The sequence below is a fragment of the Hydra viridissima genome, unplaced genomic scaffold (assembly GCF_058129835.1).
Source record: "Hydra viridissima isolate aposymbiotic clone 2 unplaced genomic scaffold, HvirCarnegie_v1 scaffold_1, whole genome shotgun sequence".
NCBI classification, from domain to species: Eukaryota; Metazoa; Cnidaria; class Hydrozoa; order Anthoathecata; family Hydridae; genus Hydra; species Hydra viridissima.
Window position 1 is genome coordinate 12,744,332 of NW_028324300.1, and position 20,084 is coordinate 12,764,415.

A 20,084-nucleotide genomic window follows, 5' to 3' on the forward strand; every position below is an offset into this window, starting at 1 on the left:
TCTGTGTACTGAATTTTTGACACAGTAAAAACCTCCTCAGTCCATGTAGGTGTGTATCCTTTTTCAAAATTTGACTTCTTTTTAGTAATCCTAAGTTTGTCACCAATAAAAAAGTTTGGTTACGCCTTTCTGTTTGTACATCTCCATATAAATTAAACAAAACAATATTCTTATTCTTTTTATCGCTAGCTTTAAGTGGAGTCATTTTAATGGAAGAGTGTCTTTTGTTGTTGTAGTTGTTTACTATTTCATCTAAAACTTTCTTCGTTTCAACAAAAATTAGCTAAAAAGTATTTGAAGATTTTTTCTTTCATCGTTCTATTCCAGCGTTCAACTACGCAACTTTTTTCTTCATTTTCAGTGGAGTATAAGTGCACGCCCAACGCTTTCACATGCTTGTAATAAAATTCTTTTCCTTTATCCACCCACATTTTAGCTCACCTTCGTTCCTTAAAGATTTTACTTAAAGCGTTAGCCACATCTAGACCAGTTTTACTTTTTAAGGGTGCAACCCATCCGTACTTTGAAAATACATCTATAACCATGAGTAAGTATTTTATACCGTTATTGAATTTTGAAAAAGATTGCATGACCACTAAATCAGCAGCCCATATTTCATCGATATCATTTACAATCACTTTTCTTCTTCTGAAATGATGTACAACTGGTTTATGAAGTTCGTCTGCAAGTTGATCAGTCCATTTCAGGTCTTTTTCAATGATCGCTGATTTAACTCCAAGTCCGAATTTGGCTTTAGCGTTGATGATGGGCTTGATGAGTTTTCTTTTGTTTATTTCTCTTTGTGTTGGATTTGGTATGGAGTCCATTTCTTCAAGCATCATTTGATTTACTAAATTTCTAGTTTGTTTATCGTTGAAGTATTTGTAGGCGAGATCGTGATGGTATGCTGCATTGTCCACCCTGTCGACAGGTTTGCTCCAATCTTTATACGCATCAGTAGAAGTGAGCCTTTCATCCAAGTTGGTACCGGGACCGGCAAAGTTCATACCAGGAATGTGCACTTCTCCAGGAAATTTAGCCCACGGAAGTTTGGTTTTGCTGGATATTTTGTTGATTGAGTTGATAAAGTCACCTCCTTTTTTAGATCCAGTTGAATTAGACGAAACAAGTTTGTTTTTTGTTGTTCCGCAAGCGTAGCAAGTTCCTTTAAACATATTTGTATTGTTTTTGCTTATAGAATCTCTCAAGTCGAGATCTGTTTCTCTTCTACATTTGACACAGTACAAGTTTTATTTAAAAAAATTTTTTTTAAATTAAAAAATGGAAACTACCGATTTGTCATGGGATAAAGATAGCAAAAGGAATAATAACAGTTTGTTTCCTAGAGACATTAGAGGGCTAATTGTTGGAAAGTCGGATTGAATCTGTTATTAAAACCTGGATGGTTGGATTACAACAACTTGCAAGTTTTTGGAAAATCTCTTTTTCAGCCAGAGTACAAAATACTGAAAAGTTGTTTTGATAGAAAATTGTCGAAAGGTGTAATTCTTGCACTGTTTGATATTAAAAATAAGATTAAAGAAGAAGGTGTGAGTGTAGATTCTGTTATAGATGATTTTTCACAAATATGTCGCAACAAAAATGATATAGAGTGTAAGTTTTTTTAGTGATACTGATGATGTACCAGATCCTGAAAAACTTGATCCGAATAAAAATAATTTAATGATATTTGTTGATTTAAAAGGAGAAAAGCAAAATAAAGTTGAAAGTTATTACACTAGAGGAAGACATTCTAATGCAGATTGCTTTTATCTTGCTCAAAACTATTTTGATCTTGATAGACATTCGATTAGAACAAATTCAAACTTTATTTGTTTGTTTCCTCAAGAAGACAAAAATGTAAATCATATTTATAGAGATCATGCTTCATGCGACATGAGTTAAAAAGAATTTAAAGAGTTTTGTAAGAAATGTTGGTCTAAAACTCGCGGATTTGTGGTTATAGATTTATAATCTGAAAAGTATTGTGGGAAATATAGAAGATGATTGGATGAATTTTATATTCCAAAAGATGTGGATGAATACTAGTGATTTATAATAAAAAAATATTGTGCATAATAAAAAAATGTCAGGGTTTGTAATAGAAGTAAATGAAAATTCAAATGTGATAACAACAGAGTTTATTAATAAAATTGTTTTTGATAAGGGAAAAGATTATGAGATGGCTTTGGTTGGAATTAAAACGTATAATAGCTTTCCAAATATTACCAGCAGCAACAGTTCTTTTAAGTATAGTTTGGATAATGGTGCTCATTGGGAAGTTATAGCAATTCCAGAGGGAAGTTATGATATAAAAGATATAAATGATTACACACAGAAGTCTGTATCAGATACAATAAAAAACCATGCATCTCAAAGTGCAAGTTATGTTGCTATAAATAAAATTATTTATTCTCCTGATAACATTAAAATAGGAGCTAATATAAATACTTTAAAATCAACTGTAAAATTGGCTATTAACTATTTGTTAGACTTTAGAGCGAGTAATAGCATAGCGTCAGTTTTGGGATTTACTAAAACACTGTTGAACTCAAATGCTGAGTATGAGTCTGACGATGTAGTTAGAATATCAAGTGTAAATACTATTAGAATACTTAACAATGTGATAGGTTCATCATATATTTATGGATCTCAGGTGAATTGTATATATTCATTTTTCTCCAAACGTGGGTCCTGGTTATAAAATTATAGAGAGACCGATTCATTTAATTTACCTTCCTATAAAATTAAGTGAGATATCTGAAATGGTAACTGGTATTATTGATCGAAATGGTAAAGAAGTAAACTTTAGGGGTGAGGAAATTACAATAAGATATCATATAAGGGAGACTACAGAGTTATTTTTTCAAATAGATTGTTCCCAGGAAGGAAATTGCTTAACTGAAATGGAATAAATATTTTTTTCCAATGTATATAAAAATGAGTAAGTATGTTAGTGTAAAAGTGAGTATGTCTCAAAGTCAGACTGATGAAATAAAAAAATCAATGTTGGAGGGTAAGCCTGTAAGTATAAAGCTTTCAAGAGATGATCGAAATGGTAACGATGTGTTGTTTGTGACTGAGACGCAGCACAATAGAATAATGGATGGCCGTCATAAAGGAGTAGGTATAACAACTAAGATGAGTAAAACACAGGTAAATTACAACTCAAAAGTAAGAGGAGGATTTATTGGAGCATTACTGTCTTTGTTGGGAATGCTTGGTAGCACATTAGCTACAAGAGTAGTTCCTGCATTAGCAACTGGCTTATTGGCTGGAGTAGGGTCATCTGCAGGATCTGCAATGATGAATAAAATTCCTGGTAGAGGTATTGTATTTGTTAAAAGAAATGGACATATAATGAAGATGAAAACTCTTAGAGGAGATGGATTGTTTTTAACACCATGGGTAAAAGGGAGTTCAGTTAGAGATGGTTTTTATATAAAGAGCGGAAAAGGTTATGAACTTATTGGATCTGGGTTGTTGCTAGCACCAAACTCTCCATTCTTAAGCATACCATTTTTAAATTTAATTTTATAATGAATCAAAAAAACTATTTTTCATTATAAAATGAATACCCCTCACATGTTATTAAATAATAAGGGACCAGAAGTTCATAATTACCGTTTAAATATGCACTTGAATGATTTGGAGAATAAAATGAATGATTTGGAGAATAAAATTAAAGATTTGGATTATATTTTTGTCAGTAAAAAGTTAGATCATCCTACCTATTTTAACATAAACGGTCCACTGTTGTAAAAAATGACCAAAAACTACTTTGAGCTGACCCGAGAAAACCGTTTTGACAGGGTGAAATTACAATGTTTCCTGACTCCAAAAATGTAAAATTTGAAATCTAACTATTTCGTCCGAGAAAATAATTTCGATTTTTAGTTTTTAGTACTTTGCACAATAGGGCGAAATGACAGCTTTTCAAATTTTGCATTTTTGCAGCATTCAAAAACTCTTCAAAATAAGCATTTATTACTCCAAAACATAACTGTCTAAAATTCACTTGAATAATAGTTTATTCTGACACAACTGATATAGTTTTTCATTAACAAGATGGAAATAATAAACACTTTCTTAATTAATTCTTTTAGTTATTCTAAGCCAAAACACAAAAGCAACCTCTTGATTCTAAACACATAAAGAGCAAATGGTACATAAAATAAATTCTTCTCAATATTTGATTCTTCACAAATGCTTGCTGTTGTAGTCCACAACACATGAAAGAAGCCTCTTTGCATACTCAGGATGATTGCGGTCTCTTTTGTATCTCTGCCAATGTGAGCTGAAATTATGATGCATTGATTCTGTTGCCTGCTCACTAAAGATCCCCAAGGGAGCCCTTTTGATCTCAATGAATTGCTTCACATGGAAGAAAACAGCATGAACTTTTGGAGTCACACTGATGTTCATGATTGCCAAATATGAGTCTCTGAAGCGATCAATTTTTTCAGAAAAGTCATCCTCCAGAACCATACCAAAACATGCTGTCACCACAGACTTAAACTTTCGAAGGGCATCATTGATTCCAAAGACTTGAAAAGCAGACTCAGTCTCTGCAATTCTTTGAAGGAGGTCAAGATTGCTGAGAAGCTTGTGACAGGCATTCCCTGCAAACTGCCCACCATGGTATGGTTCTTGTTGAATATGGAGAGCTGAGGGCCACTTGACAACATTGGGCCAAACTTCTGTCATGGCTTTGTACATGTGATTGACCACACCAAGGAGAAGATGGAGTTCCATTGGTGGTATGAGCTCCAAGATGAGTTTGTTTTCAGAACCAGATAGCAAAGGCTCATGCACTATATTGCCAAAAGATCTTGCCTTTTTGATATCACCACCAGACTTAGCAAACTCTTGATAACAGGCAACAAGTGAGCCTAGTGTCCTCAAAGATCCTGATTGAGAAAGATGCTTTGATTCTGTGTTGCACCAAGAGCAAGGGTGAGTACTTGCATGGCTCTGAAGGCCACAAAGGATGTTGGCAAGTTTCATGTCGCATGAGACAACAAAGTTGACTTTGTCTAACTTGATTAAAGACAAGATCTGCCTCACATTTTCAAAGTTTTCTGGTAGTCCTTCTGATAAAGCCACAAGCATTTGACGCTTTACACTACTGTCTTTGGCAGTCCTCTGAGTTAAAAGTTTTTTCCGTGGTGGTGACCTTGAATCACAGTGAGAATCCAACTCCATGATGCCAAGAGAAACTTTCAAAAATCCTCCACCTCCATCAATTCCCAACTTGACAATATGATTCTGGAAAACTCTTCGAGAAAGCAGGACTTCATTCAAAAGCTCGGCAAGATCCTTGCAATGCACAACCACAAAGTCAGTGGAGTTACTCTCTGATAAAACTTGGATGCTGGTTTGAGTAAAAAACTCAGACAACTGTTTGCCAATGGCTTCAAACTTAGCTAGAAAACTAGTCTCCACAATCTTGGTGTCACTGACTATTGATGGTTGATGCCAATTTCTTCATGCCAAGGTTGGACAGTCCTGTGTTTAGCTGAACTTGTACAAGATCTTCAGTTTTGATGCTGGGTTCAGGAAAAAGAGCTCTTGCACTTGAGCTTCCTAAAAATGAAATTATATTAACACTTTTTGTAATTTTAAGTTTTAAAATTAAAGGTATTCCCTCTGAACCTGCCATCTTTATATGTATATATAAAAGTATCACCTGTTTTAACTCTAAGTGGTGGGCCGCCTTTAGGATGCGATATTTTGGCAGTACCACCAGGTGTGGAAGGTTTAGTAGAGATGAATTGAGTAGCTATTTGCTCTGCAGCGAGTGGATCAGCTGTAGCTAGCTGCTTGAGATTCTCTCTAAAAGTGAATGGAGTGCACTGATGTGGCAGACCTCTTCCAACTAGACTCAAACAATCACCACATCTTTGAGGGGTACAATCTTCCACAGGTTTAGAATAATCCACTGGGCTCTTCTCATTCAACTTCAAATGTCCAACTTGACAAATAAGACAGTTGCAACCTTGATCTCTTGTTGGTGGTCTAACTTTTATAGATGAGAAAGGAAACAAAGGTGGCAGGTTAACATCTTTTCCTTCATCTTTTCTCCGAAGAATTGTTCGACATGAGTCACAAATGCCTCTTGGCACTCTGGTATCAGTCAAATCAAGACTTGTATGGTAATGCTTGAGGATCTTTTCAACAAGGAACTGTGTCAACTCTCGAGAGCACTTCTTCAGACACAAGACACAGACAGATTTCCGACAATCTTCATGATTTTTTGAAAAATTTGGCATTTTGAAATTTTTCTCACACAACTGATAAGTGAAACACTTTAAATAAACATGTTCACTGCCAATTCCCGGAATTTTTAGCTTGTTTACAATTTTGATGCAAAACTTAAAACAAACATGTTCAGTGCCTATTCCCGGAATTTTAAGCTTATTTACAATTTTGATGCAACAAAATGTTTATAATATAGTTCAACCATGAAATTGTTGGTAAAATTTTATCTTCTGAGTTAAAATAAATACAAATTATACTTGCTATATAGACTGTTATGTTTTAGAGTAATAAATGCTAATTTTGGAGAGTTTTTGAATGCTGTAAAAATGCAAAATTTGAAAAGCTGTCATTTCGCCCTATTGTGCAAAGTACTAAAAACTAAAAATCAAAATTATTTTCTTGGACGAAATAGTTAGATTTCAAATTTTACATTTTTGGAGTCAGGAAACATTGTAGTTTCACCCTGTCAAAACGGTTTTCTCGGGTCAGCTCAAAGTAGTTTTTGGTCATTTTTTACAACAGTGGGTCAGCATGAGATTTTTGCTCAAAAAGATATAAAATTTATTGCTCTTTCAGTAACTAAAATATCATTATCAGTTGGATTGAATTTAAGTAGAGGGTGGCTGTTGTTACCTTAATGAATAAGATTAGTGATCAGTTAAAATTTTATAAAAACGATGTATTAGTATCAGAGTCTGAAGGCGATATATTTATAGATGTGAGTAATAATAGTAGTAAAGATGTAATTGTGAAAAAGAAAGATAAACTATATAAAATTAATTTCATTGATTCGTATTAAATTAAGTCTTTTCTTAATAAAATAGAAATATTAAATAACAGCAACACTAGTAAAAATTATCCAGTCCTTCCATCAGCTCCAATAGAAGATGGACATCATTATCGTCTTAAAAAAATAAGCGAGATACAAAAAGAGATAGAGGTAGAAAAGGAGAAGAGAATGATGCTTAGCAAAAAGTACCTTCGAGGTGTTAGAATCATATCATCTGTAGATAGTTCGATGCAAGTATTATGCGTAGTTCTTGGGACTATAGGAATTGGATTTTTAACCACAATTGTTGCTGCTCCTGTTGTGATTGCATGTGAGAGTGTTGCTTTAAGTGCAGGTTTTTTATCCATTGTTGGTGGTCAAGTTAATAAAAAACTAGCATTAAAAGCTGAAAAGCATAAGAAAGTGAAAGTTCTTGTACATTCTAAATTGAATACAATAAGCGATCACATTTTCAAAATCTTTAATGGATGATGTTGTTAGCGATTTAGAATATGAATTGATTCTTAGTGAGCTTCAAAAGTTTAAATCAATGATGAATGAAATAAGAACGAAACCTAAAAGCAGCATTGATGAAATTACTAAAGAGTCTTTAATACAAAAGGGCAGGGAGGATGTAATAAATTCATTTAATAATGTTTAAAAAAATTAACATAATCACAACCTCATCGTGTTTAAGATTTTTGCTTAAAAAATTTTTGTTGTATTATAAAAAATGTCTTTTTTTAAAATACAAGACCCGAACAAAAGGGATGAGATTGTTAGAAAAATGATTGAGAATAGAAATAAGATTTATCAGGAGAGCATCAATAACAGTGTTTTAGATGCAAGTTTTCAGAAAAAGGTTAAAAACGAGCTAAAGAGCATAGCTGATAGAGTTGTTGATAACAACCAACTATCTTTACAGTACAATGCAGATCCTGTAAAGGAGATTACAAGTGGAATTAGTTCTATTAATGTAGGTAATATTTCATTCTACTATCTATCCAATTACGCATCTCATAAAAGCACTTCAGACAGAATATTTGGAGTGCATGCAAAAAATTGTAAAATGTGTTGGGGAAAACCTCAATGAATGGGACTTTTTAAACGTAGATAAAATTGTTCAATATATATATTTAAATATGTTTGATAACCACCGACTCTTGCTCAATGATATATTAAAACAAAAAAATTGGATTTGCATTGGGTATTGGTAAAAAGAGAGTTTTATTGGAGCATGACATTTGTCCCATTCATTATGTCTCATTGAATGGGACAAACATAAAAGAATTAAAAATAAACGTATTTAATTCAATCATTTTTCAAATTAGTTTATTAATTGTAAATGTAGTTAAATATATAGATACATACATAAAGACCACACAAAAAATATTTTTAACTTTAAACATTTTAACTCTAAATAAATTTCAATCAAAGTAGAGCTTTCTCATTTTAGAATGTTATATTTAGTTATTTTTATTTAAGTAAAATATTGCAGTATAAAAGTGTGTAAATAATACCCATCAACCATGGGGATAAAAGTAAGGGACTGCAGCAACCCTCTGCTGAGCTGTAAATAATAATTTGTTAAATTCATTCAATAGGTAGTACTTTGTCCCATTCAATATGCGCATCACTTTATCCAAAAATGGTTAGTCACACTAAAAACACCATTAATTAAGCTTGAATGTTTTACTCACTGTAGTACTAGAGACTGCTATCTATTTAAGCATGGAATTTTGTTTTCCATAACTTCAATAATTGCTGCAAATTCAGAAAAAAAAAACATTTTTAAAAATTATTTTTTACATTCGAAAACACAATAACATTCATTGCCATTACGGTCATAGAGCAATAGGATGGATGAGTCGGTCAGTTGAGTTCTTGTTTCTATCACTCTTTGTTACAGGAATTTAAATATCCTTACATCGATGCTTGTATAAGAATCTGAGTTTTCCCATTCAATAATCGTCTCATTCATTAAGGTTCTCCCCTATGGGAAAAGATGAGATGACTATAGACAATAACGATATTATTATTGATGGAAACAGGTATAATGGAACAAAAGGTCTTTGGGAGCTTATTACAAAATTTGATCCACCTGATAGAAACGAAATTTACAAAAAAATACTTGTAGATACTGACGCTATAAGATCTGCTGCTAATCCAAACAGACCTAGAGCCTCAAATAGCGAAAAATATAGAACATTAATAGCACCTATTTGGGAGTTTATTAAAATTAGAACTAAGGGTAGAAAAGGTTTTGGAGTAATTATACTTCCAAGCGATCCTGATGCTTTTTTACAAAGGCTTGACTTGAGCATAGCTGCTTGGCGTGCTGGAAATGTTGCATCTAGAAACGAAGCTGTTGCTATATGCGATGAGCTGTTGAGGCAAAATGTCATTAATAAATACGAGTATAAATCAATGCAAAGATATACTGATATGTGATATAAAATAAAAAAATTTTACTATTTATAAAAATGTTGATTATTAATGACAAAAGACACATCAAAAAGCATGTTATCGGAGGAGGAGGTATTATGGATACTGTTAAGAACTATTTGAGAAGAGCAGCTTTCTCTATTAAAAAAGGCAGCAAGAAACTATCTTGGAAGAGAAGCGATAATGGCGGCTAAATCTGCTGGTAAAGAATTAGCTTTTTGTGCTATATCAACGGATGTTGCTATTGACAAAGGTAAGAAAGCGTTAGAAAAAGTATATTCTGTGACTGGCACAATTAAGACTGATAAAGATCTTAGTCAAAAAAATAGGGAGTTGATTATTAATATTTAGAATGGAGCAGTTTCTAGTGTTGAGAGTTCAAATCCTATGGATGATTTGCATAAAAAATTGTTTGGGTCGTCTATCAATAGTAATAAAAAAAAATTTCTAAAAAGAATGCAGCCAGAATTCAAGATATTTTAAGAATGGGAAATGAACTGATGAGTGCGTAAAAATTTTAAAAAAAAGAAAATACTTTAAATTTTTTTTATTTTTATATAAAAAGATGATGAACACAGACAAATTAAGAATTACAGAAAAGCCAGAGTATGATACTGGGATTGAAAAAGTTATGTATTTTGAGTATCTTCCAGTGAACCTTGAATTAAATTCTTCAAGCAAAATAACATTTGATACTGGTTGTCAGTCTGCATGCACAGTACCATCAGAAGCATACATACTTGTTGAGGGTAAATTATTAAATAATGATGGGACTGCTTACGCAGGTACAGAAAATATAGCTTTAGTAAACAACGCAATTATGTACTTGTTTAGTACGATATACAATTTATCAGGTCAACAAATGGAGTTAATGAACAATCCAGGTCCAGGAACAACAATGCTTGGATTATTAAAGTACCCATATGGATTTCAGTTAGCAGATGGATTAAAACAGATGTAGTATAAGGTTACATCAAATGCTGTTGGAAATTCAGAACTCATTGTCAGACGTGATCACTTGGTTGCAGATAACACATCTGTTGGAGCTTTTTCATTTAGAATAACTTTGAAGCACATTTTTGGATTTTGCAAAGACTATGGTAAAACTATTTATGTTTTTAGACACACAGTTACATTTACAAAGAAAGGATATGATGATGCCATCTATAGAGCTGAGACTGTTGATGTAGGAAAAATAGATATTAAAAAATTTAGACTTTGTATGCCTAGACTTCAATGAGATATTATGGAGAAAAACAAATATCTTGATTTGATGACATCAGATTTGACTATTCCAGGAGCATTTAGATCAAACAGGTGCGAAAGGCTGGTTATTCCATCTGCAGTAACAGAATTTAACTGGACGCTTGGAAAAAAATCAGATAAAAGTATACCAAGATGCGTAATATTTGGTATTCAAAAAAATAGACCTATGAGTCAAACTATCAACCCATCTATATTCAACCAATGTGATGTTAGTAACTTCAACGTTACTGTAAATGAAGTAAAGTATCAAAACTACAACTATGACTTGAAAATTTCAGATAAAATAGTAACAATGGCTCATTCAGATGCATTCTCGTTTGATGAAAAATATTATGGGACAAACGAACTTGTTAATCAATCAGGATTAACTTTGCTGGGCTGTGTAAAATTATACCCAATATTCGTTGTTGATATTAGAAAGCAAAAAGAGAGGGTAATGTCTGAAACAGCTGATTTGTTTGTAAATATTCAATTCCGTTCACCAACACCAGCAAATACTGTTATATATGCAGTAATATTATCTGATAAGTTTATGCAATTCAAGTCTAATGGAACCAGTATGACAGCTGTTTATTAAATCTTAACAAAAATGACTTAAATTTTTTTTCTTAACATAATAAAATCATGAGATATACAAAAAGTTATATAAAAAAATTTTTAAAAGAAAACAACATTAAAGTAGGTGATTCTGATAATTTGATGTACTTGATGCTTCTTGCTGTTGAAAACAAGTTGATTGATAAGTGTTCTTTTATTCCAGAACATAAAGAGGAGTGTATAAAAAGACTTGTAGGAAGAACAAGAAAAGAAAAAGATAATTTAAAGACGAAAAGCTTATCGATCCAAAATATGAAAGGCTTAGAACAATAAGAAAAAATCCAGTAACTATTAGAATGACTAATGTTGAAACTGGAGAAGTAAAAGAGTACAACTCTCTTTACAAAGAGATGAAAGGGACAATATTTAGAAGTTAGAAATGGTATAGTGGAAGATGGATATAAAATAGAGATGCAAAACTCTGAAAAGCTTGAAAAAATTAAGAATGCAGAGTGTTAATTATTTTTTAAATTTTTTATCAAGAAAATTTAAAAAAAAAAATTGAAATGACATAAATAAAAATCTTGCTCTATAAAAAATGGAAAACAAAACTGTCAAAGAGTTGCAACAAGTTGCAAAAGAGCGAAAAATAAAGAATATTTACAAAATGTGAAAGGCTGATCTTGTTAGAGTCTTAAACAATACATCATCTCGAAGACCGGTTCCTGCTCCAAGACTGGTTGTTGTAAGACCGGTTCCTGCTCCGAGACCGACACGTCATATCCTTGACGAACCAATTCCATCATCAGCTTCGTCACCTGTGTTGGTTCCTACTACTCCTGGATTATTTCCAAGGTTGGCAACAGCTGCAAAACATGTATTGTCGTTCGTCGTCAACAGTTATAACGATGTGGTCATTGGATTAAACCATACGTTCCAGAGGTTGTTAAGAAAAAAGTAGGTGATGCAGGTGTAGAGATTAACAAAAAAATAGAATCTCTAAAGTCTAGCATACTTCATCTATACAAGGCGCTAAATAAAATTGATTTTAAAATGGTAAGGCATGCTGTGAATTGGTCACTAGACAATTTACACATGAAGTTGAAGATAATCATCAAAACGCCTCCACATTCTTAAACTTGGCTAAAAATGGGGTAATAAAAATACTTAGAGAGAATAGAAATAAAAAAGTGCACATCGTTCTAACGTGTGAGATGGAATTTGTTAGCATTATGACTGGAGAGGTAACAACTCGAACTGCCTTAATTCAGAAGAAGCGCTATCCAAGTATTTGACTTATTGCAACGAGCACAGTACTGTTAGAATCGAACTTCCTGAAAAGAATTCATCCATGCAGTTCTTGTATGAAAGCATTACGCTATATATCATTTTTTAATTTTTTTTTCAATGAGAGTTCCGTTTGTGGTGTATGCTGATTTTGAGAGCTTCATTACACCGATCAACACATGTATCCCTGATCCTAACAAGTCTTATAGTAAGCAGTACCAAAACCATACGCCAAGTTCATTTTGCTATTATATAAAATGTTTTGACGAAAAAGTATACAAAAGAAAACCAGTCACGTTAACTGCATCAAGCGAAACAGATGACGTTGCAAAAATATTTGTGGAGAGGCTGGAAGAAGGCATCAAGGAGATTTACGAAATGACTAAATTTCTAAAAAAGATGATCATGACCTATTAGGATAGAAATAATTTTAATGCTGCAACAGTATGTCGCATTTGTGGAAAAGATCTTTTTAGTGATAGAGTACATGACCACTGTCATATAACTGGAAAGTATAGAGGTGCAGCTCATAACAGATGTAACTTAAAATATAAATTCCTAAATTCTGCCCTGTCGTATTTCACAAATTATCTGGGTACGACAGTCATTTGTTCATAAAGAAACTTTTAGGAGGTAAACTAAATTGCATCCCTAACAATGGAGAAAACTACATCAGCTTTTCTAAAGAAATTAAAATGGGTGAGTATATTAAAGAGGGTAAGACTGTTGAAATTAAACGAGAGTTAAGATTCATCGACAGTTTCAGATTTATGGCTTCCAGTTTAGACAGTTTATCCAAAAATCTGACAAAAGACCAATGCAAGAACATTAGCAGTTACTATTCTGGCAAGCAGTTTGATCTGTTGCTCACAAAAAGTTTGTACCCCTACGATTGGGTTGACTCGATTAATAAACTATCTGAAACGCAATTACCGCCAAAAGAGTCATTCTTCTCTAAACTCAACGACGAAGAAATAATTGATGAAAACTATTTACACACCAAAACAGTGTTGGGTGAGTTTAACTGCAAAACGTTTAGGGACCGTCATGGTTTATACAATGTTTCAGATGTGCTGATGCTTACAGATGTGCTTGAGAATTTTAGAGATGTTTACATTAATAACTATAAGCTCGATCCTGCTTGGTACTATACATCTCCAGGATTGGCATGGGATGCTGCCCTCAAGATGACAAAAATAAGATTTGAATTGCTTAGCGATTTTGATATGATATTGATGAGTTAACACATTGGAAGTCTATGCCTTGTATATTAGAAGTGGATTTGGATTATCCGGAAAGTCTTCATGACAATCACAATGATTGCCCGTTAGCGCCTAAAAGAATGACCATAGACAAAGTGAACAAGCTAATACCAAACTTGAACGATAAGAAGAATTATGTCATTCACTATGAAAATCTCAAATTGTATGAAAGGTTATGATTAAAAATTGCAAAGATACATTGAGGAGTAAAGTTTGAAGAGCGAGATTGGTTGAAAGAGTACATTGATCTCAATACAAATTTAAGAACTAAAGCAACGAACAACTTTCAAAAGGATTTTTTCAAGCTGATGAACAATTCGGTGTTTGGCAAAACCATGGAGAATATTGAAAAGCGAGTGAATGTGAGACTGGTTACAAAAAGGGAAGAAGCTATGAAATTGTCTTCTAAACCGAATTACGATAGTTACATATTTGATGAAAACTTGATCGCTGTGCACATGAAAAGAACAAACCTGGTTTATGATAAACCGATCTATTTAAGAATGTGCATACTGGATTTGAGCAAAACTTTGATGTTTGAATTTCATTATGATTACATAAGGAAAATGTATTCTGATCGGGCAAAGTTGTTGCTTATGGATACGGACTCGTTGATTTACGAAACCATGACAGAAGATTTTTACAAAAACATTTCAAAAGATGCCGAGAGTAAATTCGACACGAGTGAATTTGATAAAGACCATCCAGCTATCAGTAGGGTTGGGTTTAAGGTAGGTGCAAACAAAAAGGTGATAGGAATGTTTAAAGATAAGACTTCTGGAAAACAGATTGAGGAATTTGTTAGACTCAGATCAAAGTTGTATTTTTACAAACTGCATGAAAAAGATTACAAAAAATGCAAAGGGGTAAAGAAAAATGTTGTTAAAAAATACATCACACATGAAGATTACAAAGACTGTTTGGTAAGTAAAAAAGAACAGGTAAGGATGGAATACACACGTTGGCATACGGGCATTACAAATTAAAAAGTTTTAAAAATTTTTAAAAATTTCACAATTGAAATATAAAAAGCAAAAAAATAATGTAAATAATAGTAAAATGAGTAACAAATTTATCAATGTAGAAGGAATAGTCTTGCCGAACGAGCCTTTATCAAACTTTCAACTGATAAAAGAAGCAAAAAAACTAAAAATAAAAAACTTTAAAGGTGTTTTTATCAGAGATGAATTACCAAAAAAGGTAAGGAATAAAGAATGCGGAATAGTCAATACTGGAGACTCTAGCACAAATGGATTTCATTGGGTGTGTTGGTGTAAAGACGGTGATAAAAATTATAGCTTTGACTCTTATGCTCAACCTTCACTAATAGAACTAGTAAAATATTTAAAATGCCCAGTCTATTTCAACAGCGAAAGGGTTCAATTTGGTAACACTTCTTATTGCAGTCACTTGTGTCTATACGTCTTAAAAAAATTAGATGAAGGAGAACGACTTTCAAAGCGTTTTTAACACTCTTTGGTAAAAATAAAATCGGGCTGATATAAAAATGATTGACAAATTCAACAGAAACGAATATAGTTTATATTTTGATCCTCTTTCAACAGACCTTACTAACAACGCTTTTATAAGAACTGATAGATCTAGCACCATCACTTCAGACTTGGATTTTAACTCCAACAAAATTATAAACTTGGCAGAACCAGTCAACTCTCACGTTGTAGCAACAAAAAACTTAATGTTAAAATGTTAATACGCATTCGTCAGGTGGAACTGGTGGTTCTATAAGCACAATCACTTCAGACCTTGATTTAAACTATCAATCACAAACTCATCAATGTGAATGAACCTTCAAGCTTGCACGATGCTGCTACAAAAAACTATGTAGATGTAAGCTCTAGTATGCGCATAAAAAACAGATTTATCTAGCACGATCAGTGGAGATATCGATTTAAATTCTCATAAATTGATCAACGTTTCTGATCCAACCAATTTACGCGATGCTGCAACAAAAAGCTATGTTGACACTTAAGTAGCACACTCAAATATCTTTTACACAGACATTAACATGACGTCACACAAACTAACAAATCTAGCTGAACCCACATTATCAACAGACGTTGCTACAAAAAACTATGTAGATACTCACGCATCTTCAGGAATAAGCAACATAACCTCAGATCTTGATTTGAATTCGCACAAACTCATCAATGTGCTAGATCCTACAAACCTGCAAGATGCTGTTACAAAAAGCTACGTTGATATTTCATCACAAAAAATTAACTTTTAAGGATTAGTTCCAAATTCAAGCTTTTCAAGCTTAGGAAAAAAGTCGCAAGCTATAGCAGGAGGATTGTCTTGTGCAGTTACAGTTTTTAACTACTCTGACTGTTCTAGAGTTCTAAGAAGGTTATGGTCAGCTATTATTGGCACAGTAACAGGAGGACTAAGAGTCCCTGGAATTGTTTATATTAGAATATTTGCAGATGGAGAGATTGGAGTTGGAAACTATTCAAAAACTACTGACACTGTTTGCGTAGATTGTGTAGCTCTTGCTTACGACTTATTATTGTCCCCTCTTGGAGGACCGTTTTATGCAAACTCTTTGCAAGGATGTAATGTATACACTACTTCTTCGTTCGGAGGATATCTTACACTTAACATGCCGTTTAGAAAAAGCTTAGCCATACAATTGTACAACAAAACAGCTTCACCAATGACATACTGGATTCAACCCTTCATATCAACATTTACCACAATCCCACTGCTAATCTCATCGATTAAATTGTACTCAAGAAGATTTAGAACTTTAACACAACTTACGGAAACGAGTATGTGCTTCTAAACTCTGCGGGTAAGGGTAATAGTGTTTATTTAAAATATATTAGAATGCATATTATTGGAGCCTCTGGAAACTGGTGGGAATCCAAAGTTAGAATGTATGATGGAAACTTACCTCCTGGAAATGATACTGTACTCAGTCCTTGGACACCCTATAATGCAAACAACTATACTTACTTTCCTAAATATAATGGTGATAGGAAATGCATCTTCCCCTCATATGGATTAGAAGATTTTTACTTATCCTCGTGGAACGGCTCAAACATAAGCTCTTTCAACAACAAGTCGTCTGGATTGCTGTATCAATCCGGTGCTTCCATTGGTTCAACAACCACCATCTCGTTTTAAAGAAATTTTGGAGAAGCTGACTGTATGCCTATCGTTTCAACCGGTAGAAGGCTAGTCGTCACACTCAACTCTGGAGACGCGCAGGTCGGTCAATCTGGAAGCTTTTATCTGCTTCTTGGTCAGGCCTATTATTACGTGTAATAATGCGCACGCATAATAAAAAATTGAATCAAACTCTTACAGCTTAATTAGAGCACAGGAAAAAAAATATAGAAATGACTTAAATAAATTTTTTTCTTGTTATAAAAAATGAGTTCTACACCCCAAAAAATAATTCAAGAAACCTATTCAGTTAAAAAGTTTTGCAAAGAAGCAAATTGAATGGAAATTTATGTCTACCTCACTAAAGGAACTAGAGACGCAATTAGAAAAAAACATTTAGGGGAACTAGATTGGAAAGAAAAAGAAATGTGTAAAAGCATAGACAATGAAATCATAGAAAATGAAGAATAAAACATTAGAAAAAAAGCAAGATTGCTAAAAGTAAAACGACTAGGAACTTTGTGATCAGTTTGCAAAAATTAAACGCTTCAGTTTACACACATTTACGCATGGTGATGAGAATATGCATGATGAGAAAAAAATTGAATCAATCTGAAAAAAACTACATGAAAATGGCGACATGACGTAAAAATTTTAAATAAAATTTTTTACTTTTTTTATTCAGATGCGTTCGCTATTTATATCAAGAAAAAAATAATTAAATGTAACAATATATATAATCAAAAATAATTAAATGTAACAATATATATAATCAAAAATAATTAAATGTAACAATATATATAATCAAAAATAATTAAATGTAACAATATATATAATCAAAAATTATGGTTCGCCTATGGTTGATGAGCCAGAATCGGCAATTCCTAGTAGTCTCAACAACATAAAGGTTGTAAAAAGTCCAACCACCATCCAACCATAAAAATCAAAAAATATTCAACCGTCAAATCTGGTTTTAAAATTTTCGCATCATTCTTTAAGCTATGAATATTGTTTAAAAAGATGTTTAAACCATATATAATTTATAACGGAATTTCAGGTTTTCAAAAAAACAAAAACAACTAAATGAATTCTTGCGAATGAAGAAAATTTTGAAATATCATTAACAGTTTCTTCTTTCTATTATCTCTAACTCCGTGAATTTCACAACATAAGACAGATCAAAAAAGATCTTCATTATTCATCCGTGAGTTGAAGAGGCTAAATAACCACCCATATTCCCTTTCCATTTCTTTTACATGTTTTCTACACTGTAAATCTCTTGTTATGTTTTAAATATTGTTTAAATATTGTTATGTTTTAAATAACTTAGCATTCTGCGAAGCTGAGTTATTTAAAACATAACAAGAGATTTACAGAGTAGAAAACATGTCAGAGATGTGTTTCTTTTTAATTATAATCTTTAATCTTATATGTAACTGGAGTTATATTTTGTACTTCAGATTTTGTAAATGCTTTTTCAGTTCGTTTAATTTTATGACCCTTTCCAAAAGTTGCCTTTTTCTTGTTTATTCTTCCTTTACATCAAATTGAAAATGTTAGTTAGTTTTCTTTTCTTTTATAATGATAAATGGGTTGCTTACAATCAGCATAAAGATTTCACTTATTCTTTTTTTGCGATTCCTTCTTTCCACTACACTTGACATTTCTTCATTGCTGTAGACTATAATTCGACTAAACTTTTCACGTCTTTAATATAAAAGTTTTTACCTTCATCAACCTTCACTTTAGTTGGTTATCGTTTATTGAATAACTTTTGCAATTGCTTATTTGTTTTGTCATGTAACGGAACTAACCATCCACATTTAGAGAAAGTATCAATAATTGCTAACAAATTTTACAACTTTTAATTTTTTTTTTAATTGATTGGATCATTTTAAGCCTATTTAAAGTTTCATCTTTGTTCCAGAATGGCCTACTATATTCACGGCCGTATATCTCACATTTTTGAGGGGGAAATTAAGAGGCCAATTTCTGTTCGAAAAATGGCTGCACTAAATATCTAATTTTTAAAAAGCAGTTCAAACCTTAATTACTTACTTCAATATAAAAGTGGCAATCGCTGTTTATTATTATATATTTATTCAAGATAAATTAGTTATCAAAGATTTGAAGACATGTGTAATATTTGTTTGAGATTTGTAATCATTGCTAAAATACCTAAGTTATCTGATTGTCACAAAAATTGTTCAAATCAAAGTGCATTCATATCTATGTATATTATATTTATCTATAATATTTATCTATATTCATGTATTTTCTTAAACTATAAGAAAAATTTCAAGAAACAATTCAAAGAACTCAAATAGAAGGTAAATTTTAATAAAGTATATAAACAAATGCTATACACCTTGCATAACATACAACTTATATTTCCAATTTTAACTTTATTTTTTTCTTTGTCTCTTTTTAAATGTTTTTAAGTTATTATTGGAAAGGAAATCCTTTAATATTTTATGTTTGTTGTTAAAAAAAACATTGACAAGAATTTTTGTTGAAAACATAATTCCCCAACTTTCATGATTCTCACAAACAAATTTGCTTTTTGGTGCATATTTATGTACAATGTATGTTGATGACTTAATGACAGGAATTGATAAAGATGAAATTTCATTCTCAATTAAATCCAAAATGGCAAATACACTACAAACAAATTCTGCAAGCTGTTTAGATGGAACAAATAGTCCACCACGTGATAACAGAGATAGATAAGAGTTATTTTCAAGATCGCAGTCCAAGAGTTCCTCAACAAGCACTGCTTGAGCACATAGAGTGACTAAAAATGCTGATGCAGTTTGATTTGTGAGGGTGAATGCAGGTGAAAAAGACCATTGATCGAATCAGCCAGAGCTTGATAAAATGTCATTATCATATCTCCTGATACAATAGCATTGCCAATAATATTAGGTGAAAATCTTTGTTTAGAATTAGCAATTGTCTACCAAGTGTTAAAAATAGTTAAAAAATTAGAAATATCTTTTTGATTTGGATAATAGCACTACTAGGACTTGCCGATTCTGGCTCATTGATACTTTTCTATACTTAAGGAAATCAAGATGGCGTCATGTTTTTTTAATTTTCTGCAATCATGAATTGTGTATTGTGATTTA

The 20,084-nt window shown here is 32.3% G+C and overlaps 1 protein-coding gene and 1 pseudogene across 1 annotated transcript; one reads left to right on the forward strand and one right to left on the reverse strand.

Annotated features, from left to right (window-relative positions):
* Positions 1–4,137: 4,137 nt before the first annotated feature.
* Positions 4,138–6,387, reverse strand: LOC149893396 (uncharacterized; annotated as a pseudogene).
* A 4,334-nt stretch (positions 6,388–10,721) lies between these two features.
* On the forward strand, positions 10,722–11,611 carry LOC149893397 (uncharacterized). The gene is made up of 2 exons (XM_090099018.1): positions 10,722–11,298; positions 11,406–11,611. The coding sequence occupies exons 1-2, from the start codon at positions 10,722–10,724 to the stop codon at positions 11,609–11,611; spliced, it is 783 nt and encodes a 260-aa protein (XP_089955144.1).
* The last annotated feature ends 8,473 nt before the right edge of the window (positions 11,612–20,084 follow it).

Coding starts and splice junctions, on each gene's coding strand:
- LOC149893397 (XM_090099018.1), top strand. CDS start 10,722: ATGGAGAAAAACAAATATCTTGATTTGATGACATCAGATTTGACTATT. Junction 11,299..11,405: donor ATTCAAGTCTAATGGAACCA/GTATGACAGCTG, acceptor AATTTTTAAAAG/AAAACAACATTAAAGTAGGT.